The following is a 13,853-nucleotide window of genomic DNA, read 5'->3' on the forward strand; positions in this document are numbered from 1 at the left end:
ACCTTCTGGTTGAGTGTGACTTCTTCAAGGAGGTATGATATTGGATATTAAAATGGTGTGGGATCAACAATATTCAAGCCAATACATTGAGCAAGTTTATCGATTACACTGCATCATGGGGGAATTGTCCTAAAAAGCGAGTTACTTTGAATTCAATCTTGTACTCCACATTTTGGAACATATGGCTCGCGAGAAATGAAAATATTTTTAGCAAGAGAGGCGTTTCATCTGCAAAAATCGCTAACTCAATATGGTCAAAAAATAAGGGAAACTTTGGATTCCTATCCAATGATCCAGGACGTAATCCTGGACGTGAAGAATAAAATAAAATTTTCATTTTTCTTGCTTGATTTACAATTTTCTTAAGATTTTATTTTATATATCCATATTCCATACATTTAACTAGTAAAAAAATCATTTAAAAGGGGTTTGCGAAATTTGAAAGAAAAAAAAAATCATCAACGAAAACGAAAAAAAGAGGGATTCGAATCCTCGGTACGAGTAACTCGTACAACGGATTAGCAATCCGTGGCTTTCGTCCACTCAGCCATCTCTCCCAATTGAAAAAGATAATTACTATGTTACATTACACATCAAGTAATGATTAACGAAAGTATTTCTTTCACATTCTTTATCGTTATTATATAATTAGCAATTCCATTTAGATGCTAGGTAAACGAGTGGATTGAAGTTGCTACCCTTTTTAGTTCAATGTTATTTCTCTTGTAACAAGATTTTGTTTTTCTGTTGTATGTATTCCCCTCCAATTTCATAGTTTCTTGCTGTGAAATTGGGTTTCATTAATGTATTTGTAGTTTCCAAAAGGTTCCTTAATCAACGTGAATAACCATGTTTATATTAAATAACTAAAAGGGTAAATAAGTAATTTAATGTATATGAAATTGGCTGAGAAAATGCCATGTACAATCAATAGACTTTTTATTAGAGTAGATTTATTTTAGATAGAACGATCATGAGGTTTTAGATATTGTTGGATGGTTTGACGAAAATAGCGGATAGTTGAAAGTTAAAATGATTGTTATATGTTTTAAGTGTAATTTTAAGTTGGAAATGATGGTATGTACATGCAATGCGGCTTTTTAATTAAGTTTTTATGTTATTTAACCTTTAATGTTATTTTTTTCCACAAAAAAATCAACATTATATGTTAAACAAATGTGAAAATGATAGTTATAGCTTATATGTTTTAAGTGTATTAAGGTATCTAAAAAGTCAATTCTTTAAATCATAGGAACATGGGATTGTTAATGGAAAGGTACCCTAAAGGATAACATTTGGCTTTCTATAATATGGTGGCCATAACAACTCATTTCTCAATTATTGGGCTTTTAGAGCTTTACAAGTCTCCACCACCTAGGCACCTCTTTACATATTAATAATGTTCAAATCATCTTTTCAAGTCCTAACATCTCACATTTTTATATTAATTTACATAAAGCCTTCATATAAACACTTTTAGCTAATATCTCATTTTAGTTGTGTCGTAGATTTTTAATTTTAACGTTTTAGATTTGCTAATACTTTATTTGACTGTAGTTTAAATTTTATTTATTTTTAGACTACTTTGAAAATCTAATTGAGATCTAGTTAACGACATATTGTATACAAATATGTTTTTACTTAAATTTTGTATATGTAACAAACTAGCAATTATAGAAACCGATCACCATAATTAAGGGCATTAAATGAATAAAATGGTCAAAAACAAGATTAAATATGTTCCCTTCACTATCCCTAATTAATTATTTTATGTCTTATTTTAATTTATATTCAATTTGATACATTTAAAATTAATAAAATCCACTAAAAATTCACATATCTGAATGGCTATTTGACCTGAGAGTACAACCCATCAATACACATTTAAGATACCCATCCAGCAAAAAGGGCAATTTTGTCATTTCACATTCAACGGTCTTTTCACAAAACCAAGACGTACCTCCATTGATGATCTTGAAAACAGCATTCCTCAATCACCCTTGTTTAATGTTCGATGAATTTACTCATAAAAAATTGAAAAATTATATTGCAATCAATTTGCAGTTTTTTATTCAAGGGAAAACGGTCTTCCAACAAACCCACCATCATCATCATAATTTGGTTTTTCGTGATCTCTACTTCTTCAACCATAAACGAAAGCTTCATCTCAACCAAATTGGAGAGCGAACACCCATCTAATCTGAAATTTTCATGGTCATTTAAATATCTTATTGATGTTCAACAATGGTGGAGCTTCATAGATCCACCAAGAACAGGAAGGGATTCTACGTGAGGATGAAGTTCTTTCGAACCAGGAATCCAAAACCAGAAAAACCCTTTTGCTTCAGATACTTCAAATGGCTTCTCTGGTTTTCCCTCTCGTTTTACTTCTTCGCTAAGTTTCTCAACAATCATGAACCCAGTACGAATTCGTTGAAGAAAACGATAATCTCTCACACTCAATCCAATGTTGTTTCTCGTGCCCTTTCCGAATCAGTTCCCCAACAACCCAGAATTAATCAAGGTTTGCATCTGATAATTTGATTAATAAGTTTTTGTAGGGTTGATTTGATTCGATTTGATAAATTTTGATTCGATTTGCAGGTTTGTTGAAGAATTTGAAGGTGTATGTATACGAATTACCCTCGAAATACAACAGCGATTGGCTATCAAACAAACGGTGTAACAATCATCTATTTGCTTCGGAGGTGGCGATTCATAAAGCGTTGATGAAAAGCGATGTTCGGACGTTTGACCCATCGGAGGCTGATTTCTTCTTCGTCCCTGTTTACGTTTCCTGCAACTTCAGCACCGTTAATGGCTTTCCCGCCATCGGACACGCTCGTGCTCTTCTATCCTCCGCCGTTGAGCTCATCTCATCGGAGCTACCATTCTGGAAACGAAGCAATGGATCCGACCATGTCTTCGTTGCCTCACACGATTATGGGGCTTGTTTCCATGCCATGGTAACATTACAAAATGCGCTGCTGCCATATTTTCGTTTGCTAAAATTTTGTTTAATAACAGATTGCTGAATGTTTGGTTTTTTGTCTGAAAATCAGGAGGATCGAGCTATGGCTGACGGGATACCCGATTTCATGAAGAATTCGATCATTTTACAGACGTTCGGCGTTAAATACAAGCATCCATGTCAAGACGTCGAGAATATCGTTATCCCACCTTACATCTCCCCGGAAGATGTTCAGTCAACGCTGTCAAAGTCGCCGATTGAAGGTCGCCGGGATATTTTCGTGTTTTTTCGAGGGAAAATGGAAGTTCACCCCAAAAACGTCAGTGGACGTTACTACAGCAAGTAATTAATGCCAAACTCCATTTCCAATCGATTCAACTTTTTACGTTATGTTAATGAAATTTGATGTAACAGTTGCTCAAAATTGATTTGCAGGCGTGTGAGGACGGAGATACTCCGGAAATACGGAAATGACCGGAGGTTTTACTTGAAGAGACACCGGTTTGCTGGATATCAATCGGAAATCGTTCGATCGGTGTTTTGTTTGTGCCCATTAGGATGGGCACCATGGAGTCCCCGGCTAGTGGAATCCGTGGCGTTAGGTTGCGTTCCGGTGATCATAGCCGACGGCATCCGTCTGCCGTATGAAACCACCGTGCCATGGTCGGAGATATCTTTAACGGTGAGGGAGAAAGACGTAGCGAAACTTGGCGCCGTACTTGACAAGGTGGCGGCGACAAACCTCTCAGCGATCCAGCGAAACTTGTGGGACCCACAACTCCGGCGGGCCCTTCTTTTTCACGACGACATGGAAATCGGTGATGCGACATGGGAGGTCCTTGTTGAGTTATCCATGAAACTTGGTAGGTCTTACCGGAGGTCGAGGCTTTCCAGCGAATAAATGGCTGACACGTGGTGAGATTTTGATAGAAAAAAGTCGTATGCCAGCTCATACTGTTGTGTTCCAACGTGGCATGATATGTGGGGCCCAAGTCTGACCCGGTTGGTGAGTTGGCAAGTTGAAAAAGTGGGCTGGATTAAGATGGAGTGGTCCTCATGGTTCATAATGTAGACCTACCTGTCATTGATAGGTTAGGTTATTATTGTTCTGTGGATACTTTGGGTATTAGATATGTACACTTAGGCCCCTGTAAAATAGAAATCGGCCTTTTTGAGATATGAATTGAAAATGAAATATAGAGAATTTACAATTTTTATTACTTTATTTAATTTATTATGTAATGTAAAGTAAAATAAGTTTAAAATAATATTTTTTTATCAATATCATCAACCACTTAGATTTATTTGATTTTTATTTTTATTTTTTGAATTTTGGGTTTATAAAATTATTATATTCATTAGATAATACTTTATTTACTTTATTAATTATATTTAATCGAATCTTAATTTTTACCTGATTAATTTAATTTATTATAATCTTCGGTATTGTATTAAATATCTAAAGGACATATAATGCTTTTTTGATGTTATTACTAAGTATGTAGCAATTTTAGTTTTTTTATTATTAATTTTCAAAGAGAAATCCAACGGAATTTAATATATTTACTTTATTAAATGTTATTATCAAGTGATTCCTTTTTAAGAGTATCACGTGAAGTGATTTATTTTTAATACAGAGAAATTAAATTGCTTATTATTTTTTATGCCTATAAAAATTTCTATCAATTAAAATTATGATATATGTCATGATTTCATATTTAACTATCTCATTAAGAGTATATAAAATTCATCAAATAAAATTAAATTAAATGATAGAAACGATAGACATGTCACCATCTACCTTAGTTGAGATTTGAACTTAAATATTCAATGCTTACCATGTGCTCCTCCACATATATCTTTATATTGTGTTTTCTTATAAATGGTGGGAACCATAGGTGGCAAAGTTGATACATATGAAATTTATAAGGGCTGTATTGTAATAATGTATGTGTAAGTGTAATATGGATGGCGGGAAAAAAGGTGGCAAAGTTGTAAATGTTTGTAAACAAAAGGGTGGTTGTTTTGGAAAACGGCGAATAGCATGTGACTGTGGGGTTAAAACTGGAAAAGAGTGTGTCAGAAGTTATAAATAATTGTTTCCAACGGTCACGGCTTCTTGATGTTTGGATTAAATGCTAACGTACTGAAAACAATTGTTTTCATTTTTTTTACTTATCCATATTTTTCTTAATTTAATAAAAAGTATTTTTTTTTATCGATGTTCGATTTCTTCTTAGGATACTCTTCAAGTTTGAGTAACACCCGTCTCAAGGATTATAAAATATTTCTCTTGTGTTAGTATAATCTCTTACATAAATGTTATGTTACGATACTTTTCCTGTAACTTATATGCTTGCTAAATCATGTAATTTGGCTATGAAATAAGAACTTAGTATATACATAAAGATATGCCTTATTTAAAGAATTATTTTATCTATTTTCATGAGTATTATGACAAGATATTTAGATTTTTTGTAAATATGATTCGATGTGAATGGAGATTTGACTTGATAGTGGATGCATGGGTATAATAAGCACAATATTAATATTAGTTTTTCTGTCATTGATCTATACTAACCTAAAACACGATATTATGAATCGGAGATATTTTAAAATAATTTTGTTTGTGAAAGGAATATGTTACATTCATATGAAATCAAATAGCGTTTTGGGCGACGTCTCTAATATTCCATTTATTGTCCAATGTTCGACGTCTCTTTTTGTCCAATGTTCAATACCTTTGAACTTCAGTTACTTAACTCAGATTTTGCTAGTATTATATATAACAAAATAACCATTTATTATTAATGACGATGTATTTTGAAAAAAAGTTTATAAATTTGACATGCATAATAGTTGGTTTATAAGAAAAAGTCAATAGTTTCACTTAAAAAAATATAAAGGAACCAACATTTTGATATTATTAAGTTCGTTCGGATCTCAATGAAAGTTTGTGACTTTTAGCAACCTATCTTTAAATGCATGTTCTTGGACTTGTCATTTGGTAAGTTAAATCCCCCATTTCTAGAAGAAACCCCTACCAATCACTTGACCAAATTGTTGCAAAGCATTTATTAACATATAATTGGGCCAGTTATTGAAAACAATAAAAAACAATTATATTTTTATTATTTTACTAAACTCATTAAATATAATCTTTTTATAAAATAAAATTATACAATAGCAATCAACTTTAAGTTTTATTGTATTATTGTTTTATAAAATAATACCCATCCATTAGTGGGGTTGATCTACAATGTTAAAGAATTTATGGATTTGACTCAACTGTTTATCAACCATTTTTGCCTCGGTTGCCTTTTCAAACCATTTTTTTTTATGTTTGAATTGTGTTATCCATGTTAAATGGTAACAAGTGCATTAAAATATTATTAAGGAAAATTAAATATAATATATGTCATCATTTGGCATGGGTAGAAAGATGATAGGAAGAAATTATAGAAGGATATTTAATTTCTTGCTTTTATATTCCATTTAATTTCCCTTGGTTTTCTCCCCTAAAAACCCGTACATTCATATCCTTATCTTCTGCAAAAGATGAGAGAGCATGGACATTATTTCCATACTGGCAAGTTGCATAAAAAGGGAACATAATTTAGTCATTTTATCATTTTAGGTAGCATATTAATTTTAGGCGAGATTAGGGACCAAATTTTCAAGAAAACTTAATTAAGGTAATTTGACTTGATAATCCAGTTACACTTTTTTTGCAATTTTCTATTTCCATTTCGAAGATTTTTACAATATGTCAATCCAATCATGTTTTTAACCTCCAATTTCTAACAAGAGTTGGCTGCATCCATAGATTCTTATAACAAAAAATAATGATTGACACATCTGTGCATATTGTGGTCCAGTTAAAAAGTTCCTAACTTTTGCTCCCCATGAATTTGCTTGTCCACTAATTTCCCACTTTTATTCCAACTCCCGAATTAAGTCAACATGAGATTCAAATCCAAATCCAAAACCAACCCATCTAAAAGAACGATCTTCAGGACTTAGAGTCGAATATAGTTTGAAATCTGAAATCAAAATTAACCCATTTCAGTACATAGTCAAACATAAGGAGGGCTAAAAAGAAAATAAACCAGGAAAAAGTGATGCTAATAAGACACCTATTGATCATTTTATAAAAAGTTAACCTATAATTAACTACTTATAATCAAATTTTTCGAAAAATATTGTGATTTCAACTAATAAAAATATTTCAAAATTTAATTAAGATGTTTATATGGTAAAACGAGGTGTCACGTGGTACAAATTCTATACAGAATGTGAAATGGGTTATGTAGCATGCCACGTGGTACAAGTTCTATACAAAAATCAATTAGATTCCGACCAATAAAAATATATCAAAATTTAATTAGGGTGTTTATATGGTAAAATGGGATGTCACGTGATTTCAATCAATAAAAATATTTTAAAATTTAATTCAGATGCCTATATGGTAAAATAGGATGCCACATGGTACAAATTCTATACAGAATGTGAAATAATATGAAATGGGTTATGTAGCATGCTCATAAACCTTAATTAGACATCAAACAATCTGATTTTCGCCATGAAATCAATTATATAAGTTTAAATAAATTAACTAAAAGCCCATAAACCTTACTATATTTTGGACCAAATGATATTAAACCTAATTTGGGTTTATAAAAATGTGATTTTCGCTCTCACATCAATATTACTATATTTTGACATTTGAATTTATCTTGAGCATCATTTGCGTAATTAAGCTGTTAAAAATATTACCTGGGACATAATTTCAATGTTTTATGACATTTAACTAGTGCAAAAAGAGTTTTACAATTCATATTTAGATTACAAAATTTGTATTTATAACATTATAAAAGTATACGTTAGCTACACCATATGGGCATAATTTGAAGTAATTTTATGATATTGACCATGTTGCCTTAAATTGAGTAAATGTTGGGAAATACAAATACAACGACAAGAGTATTTAAAAATATTAATTTCTATATGATGCTACATGAAAATAATAAAGATGTATTATGTAGTATGTATAGTCAATAATGCAATTAGCGACTGAGTAAATAATTGGTCAAAATGTGTAGAAATTTTAAGAAAAGTTGTTACGTGACAATGGTATGTGATTTTTGTCAAACTATTTAGGAAAGATTATTGTTACAGACTTACAGTCGTGTAAGTTGAGGTAAATTCTGCAGAATTTCCTCAAACCTGAGATACATGTTAAAGTCCAATATATTTTTTGGGTACATGTTTTTACAGTTTTAGTGTATTTATGGATTTGGATAGTTTATTTAGCATGCCACGTGGTGCAAATTCTATATAGAATGTAAATAGGATATTTTTAGTTTCAAAGTGCATGTTACCTTTATTAATCTTTTGTGAGAGATAGAAATTGACTCCATCTAGTAGTTTGATCATTAAACAGACATTGAATGGAAAATGGAAGCAAGATATATAGGTTGTAGTGGTTTAGAATTTGCTATTATGTGGGCTCCAAAATATGTGTTTTGAGGCTAATTTGGTTCGTAAATGACCTGTTTCGGGCATATATTCATGTTGGGTCACATATTCATGTTGTTGGGCCAAATATAGGGGTTATTGAGGCCCACCAAGACTGTTTGAAGTTGTTGGAATAACCCAATAGGCTGGGTAGTTTGTGGAACTGGTTGTCGTGGGTCATTTATTACTGATGTGGGCCGACAGAGGTCAATTATTGTTGATATGAACTATATTGTGGTAAGGAACGAGTAATTAGTATCAGATTTACACGACTAACTCCATTTAATTTATTGAAGATTTAACATTAGAGAGATCATCAGGAAGATTCTTTAAGGTATGAAAAATTCGATGATGAATAGGCTCCTTTCTTGGTGTTTTAGGATTGATTTTGTAGTTATAGCATATGCCACATTTTGTTGTTATGGAAGAATTCATGAATTTGGTCCCAAAGATCCTTGGTGATTCAATTGTCTCTAGAGATGATTTGATGAATTTTAGAGTCACAAGTAGAATAAAACCGTGGATTTTATATTAGAGTCATAGCCTCCCAATCCTTGTCATCATGTAAATATGACCTAAAACCTTGATGCCTTTGCACATATTGAGAAATATACTACAACAAAACTTGTAATTAGAAGTATCAAATGTTAACTTCAAACTAAATTGCGACTAGATGTTCATTAATTGACTACTTTCTTTCACACTCCTCGTATAAACACAAGGAATATCAAAAACTAATTTGGATATTAGTTGAAAAACAATTAGATTATAATGCAATTCTTGAAATTCAGTACAAATCATACGTAGAAACCATATTTCTGGGATGCGTCTTGTAAAACTGAACAAAACATATTTTCAGTGTGTGTAGATATGACAATTTTTTAAACTTATAAACATACATTTTTTTATTGAACAACATAATTTTTTTTATAAAAACAAAAGAGCAAAATGCTAGTGGAAAGTTACAACATACAAGTAAAAATGGGATTACAACACCAAATCACCAATTTAAAGAATCTAACTTTGCCTTATGCTTAAGCAAATTAAAAGAAAATAATTGAATGTAATCCTCTATCTTCGATGGAAGAGATCTAACATTCTTGAACAAAATATTGTTACATGCTTTCCAAATCAATCAAACAAAGAATACACTAAAGTATGTATCGTCTACGAGTGTTTTCTATTAAGAGGCCAATCATTCAAAATCTAAAAATTCTCCTGAAGCCAATAACTATGAAGCACGGGAACTTTAATTAGGTCGTCGTTCCCGTATCCGAAACACCATGGAAACGTTTCCTTGACGTATCTGGTAAACACGAAACGTTTCTTTGCAGTTTCCTCCAAGTTTCCGCTAAGTTTCAGCCACATTCCATTTTTTTTAGGTTTTGCATGGGCTTTTTCAGTCCAACAAAATCTAATGGGCTATATTAATCGACTCTTTACTTATCACCCTATAAGCCTAATCGATCGACTCTCAACTCTCTCTTACCCATCGTCAAATACGTCGATCAGACGATCACAGTGATCACTAAACAGAAGATCACCAAACCACTCACCAATTAAGAAATCAGACACCGATTTTGATGGTTTCTCAAGAACAAGAAACACAGTCATAAGGATTATCATCAACAATAGACCAACCTTCATTGTGGGACTACGTGACTAAAGTGGAAAAACTTGTTGGAGCAGGAGGATGTTGGAAATTCAAGTGTAACCTGTGCCATATCTCTGTCATATTCGTATGTTGAATTTTTGAGTTTTACCGTTTTCCATTTCCCTTCTGTATCCGTTTCCGTGCCACTTAGGCGAAGAAGAGGGGATAGTAGCAATAAGGTTTCACCTGGAGGTTAGGCATCGCCAAATTTGATTTGCGTAGGCACACACAAAACACAAATGATATGCCCGTTCCTACTCTTCTTTTTTTTTTTTTTTTTTTTTTTTTTTTTTTGGTGTGTGTGTGTAAAAATAAAAAAATAAAAGACATCATCAATCACCCTTTTAGAAAGGTTTAAACCCGTTGAAATTCTGTTAGATAAACCAAAAAACTTTCAACGAAACCCAATTAAACCATTTGAAATCATGAACATCGATCCTATTCCTCTAGTCTTTCTACTTCAGCAATGCATGTTCTAAAGAGACTCACGAGTCACCCACTAAAGACCAAGTGTCTTTAGTAATGAAAACAATGAGGGGATAGTCCCAAGTCTAAAAAATCTTTTTCAATTCTAGCAATGTTACTCCATGTAATTTCGGCCTCGAAACGATATCCTCATCAAATTTGGACGAGAAAAAAAAAATTCCACTCATCTTTTATTTTATCCGGATCCATGATCCGATTACCATGGATTAAAAGACCGTTGATTCTATTTCTTTGCATTCTTCCATTTATGATACCGGAAAAAAAACATGTTTCATCAACATCAACATCCACCTCCAATTTATTTTTGCCTTCCTTAACAAAATATAAAAACACTCTTATCTCTACCATTTAACTATCACAACATCAATTAAAGCACGCGAAATTTTATTTATTGTAGTGAATACAAAATATAAAATCTCTCTTATCTTATCATCTATCACAATATCAAACAAAAGTTCGATCATATCAACTATTATTATTGTGTGGACCCTATGGTCTTATCAATTAATTAAACTGACACTAATAGGGAAACATCAAACATTAATTCAAGAAATGAAACACTGTATATTTCTAGAAATATTAAATAGAAGACCCCATCAAGTAAATTTAAAAGTCTGTAAAGAAAACTACGAGAAAGCTATCATTATAACGACTTTTACCAACAAACCGATTGTTATTAAATTGTTGAACATTCCATAGATGAAAGTAGTTGCTGCTTTATGTTATGCAAGTTTATAACAATGATTCATCAGTATTGGAAATTAGCAAGAATGATCTTTTTTATTGTTGAACTTTTAAAATAACAAGCGATTGTGTTTTCTTGACAAATTATTAACTATTTCATACGATTTTGGAATAGGTACCGGTATGGGCAACAGCTAATTTTTTTCTTTGCTAATATTCATTTGATAACACATCGTTCGTTGCTAATTGATTGAATGATTGCATACAACATCTAGCAACAAAATTTACATGTTTAGATAGTGTATGATTGTTTAAAAACATAAAATGAACAAGTTGTAATGAGTCACACAAGTTCAGAACACAATAAATAAACAGATTTGAGTATGTGTCGAAACTCGAAAGGGGTTTACATGTGCTGATCAATCTAGAAACGAATTAAAAAACTAGATTCTTACAATAAAATGATTTTTTTAGTAAAGTCCCAATATTTTGGAGAAATTTATGATTAGGTCCCAAAAAGAATTGAATGGAAAAACCCAATAAACTGGTAATTTTATTCAATTTAGCCCTTTTATCCCGATAAACCTTTTACAGTCGTTTCGTAGGCTGATGTGACAATAAGTTGCTTAGGTGGATGTGGAGTCTTCAAATGAGAGCTTGGAGGCATTCTTGGCTCATTTAATGCCTAAAATTGCAGAGGCCCTCGTCCAAGAGAAAGTGAAAGAGATGTCGTCTTCTTTGTCTGTAGGAAACAAAGGCCCTCATCGAACACACATGCAAGGTTTAAGAAGCAGGTGTTATAGTAGTGATCTGGTCAGAAAATAGACTTTGTGGACTCCCTTAAACCTAGGAAGAAAGTTCGTTGGCTGCCCTAATTTCCACGATGAAGACAATGACTGCAAGTATTTTCGTTGGATAGAACCCCCTCTACCAAACGAGTGGTATAAAGACCTCATGTTAGAATTTTTACAACAATGGTAATGTAAGTAACCCTTTTTGGAGAAATTGTGGAACGACAACTCGTGAAATAAGTTGTGGAACCATTAGGCATTCAAAAAGAAGTTGGAATTATAGGCGGAAGTTTGAAAGCATTGTTTTATATGTGTTTGGTTGTGTGTGTTAGTTATGTTTAAGGAATGGTAGGGTAGAACTAAGGTGCTTATGTCATTAAGGTTGTAGTATTTTGTTTGTAGATGACTTGTATTTGGTTTATAAAATAATATTTTGTAATGAATTAACAAGTTCATGTATTCACTTTGTTAATTAATATGATCAAGACTTGTGACATGGAATCACCCATTACCAATGAATGGAATTGTGAAAGTGTTATAATCAAGGAACATGATTTATCTAGTTGTAAACCAAAACGTGAGTACAAATATGAGCCAAGAATATGAAAAATCCATTTGTAAACCAAAACATAAACATAATATGGTCAAAAATATATTAATATTAAACAAAATTTAAGTAAAATATTCCCTAAGAGAAGGTTTGTACAAAAAGGGCTATTAGCATTTTCCCATGGTTAAAGTTTGTACATGTCCTGAACAAAAAAAGGGTTTAGAAATACCCTATTCTAGACTGACTACTTTGTCTGCACTCATCCCCCTCATATCCTTATCTACCACTTGTTTTTTCAATTTCAAAAGTGTTATCATCTATGAAGGTCTCCTCGTTCTTGTAACAAGGTCCACTATTCAGTTGTCATCTCCTGATGCTTGGGTTTCAGGGATTGATTTAGATATGCCCTCAACTGAAATTTATGTCCCATCTTGGCTCTTAATAACAACATCATATAATAAGAATAACAAAGGCATATTATCATATTATGTAACATATATTACAAAATCATATTAGCACATTACTTAACAAAGGCATGTCAATCTCCACATGTACATCTTTTATACCTATAATTTCATACAGTCCAACTTTAGTTAAACCAATACAATTCATGATCTCCCTAGAAGTATACTTTGACTCTCTTATGAACTTAATGTTTTTGCGAATATCATCCTTATCTACATGAGCAGTATCATTAACTTCTACCTGAGAAATATCATAAACATTTAGACTCTTAAAAGTACCGTCATCTGTATTACCTATGCCACTAGATCCCCTACTACCACCTCGATTACCTCTTCCATCACTCTTATTCCCTCTATCACCTCCTCTATCCCCATATCTTGTTCAAGTCTAGTTAGTTAAATCAGGTTCCAATCTGGGCATGCCTATTTTATTTTGGGGTTTAAGTTCAGGGACCATTTTTGGCTTTTTACATGAAGTTTTATTCAATTTTTGCACTAGATAGTTCTACCCTTGTCTAACAGTTAACCTTCTTGACATCCTCCTAACTATAGGGGGAAGAGGGGCATGGTACAATTTGTTTCTTCCTAAAAGTTAAGTTCCATTCCCTAGGAGTATATTATAAATATAAGTTGTCGTGTAGTTACCCTTGTTGAACCAAGTGCTTATGAAATTGATTGGATCTTGATTAATGTAAAGAATTCCTACCTATGCATGCACACAAGGTATCCCTGATAC

At 32.3% G+C, this 13,853-nt stretch overlaps 1 protein-coding gene across 1 annotated transcript; it reads left to right on the plus strand.

The window, feature by feature from the left end:
* The first annotated feature begins 1,953 nt into the window (after window positions 1-1,953).
* Window positions 1,954-4,188, plus strand: LOC111897752 (probable glucuronoxylan glucuronosyltransferase IRX7). The gene is made up of 4 exons (XM_023893702.3): window positions 1,954-2,524; window positions 2,605-2,966; window positions 3,063-3,313; window positions 3,407-4,188. The coding sequence occupies exons 1-4, from the start codon at window positions 2,245-2,247 to the stop codon at window positions 3,870-3,872; spliced, it is 1,359 nt and encodes a 452-aa protein (XP_023749470.1). The 5' UTR covers window positions 1,954-2,244; the 3' UTR covers window positions 3,873-4,188.
* Window positions 4,189-13,853: the final 9,665 nt, after the last annotated feature.

The sequence above is a fragment of the Lactuca sativa genome, chromosome 6 (genome assembly GCF_002870075.4).
Source record: "Lactuca sativa cultivar Salinas chromosome 6, Lsat_Salinas_v11, whole genome shotgun sequence".
Lineage (NCBI taxonomy): Eukaryota > Viridiplantae > Streptophyta > Magnoliopsida > Asterales > Asteraceae > Lactuca > Lactuca sativa.

Bases quoted from the DNA above. Each gene is read 5' to 3' on its own strand.
- LOC111897752 (XM_023893702.3), top strand. From the start codon at position 2,245: ATGGTGGAGCTTCATAGATCCACCAAGAACAGGAAGGGATTCTACGTG. The intron at 2,525-2,604 runs GTTTGCATCTGA...TTCGATTTGCAG, and splicing joins ACAACCCAGAATTAATCAAG to GTTTGTTGAAGAATTTGAAG. The intron at 2,967-3,062 runs GTAACATTACAA...TCTGAAAATCAG, and splicing joins GGGCTTGTTTCCATGCCATG to GAGGATCGAGCTATGGCTGA.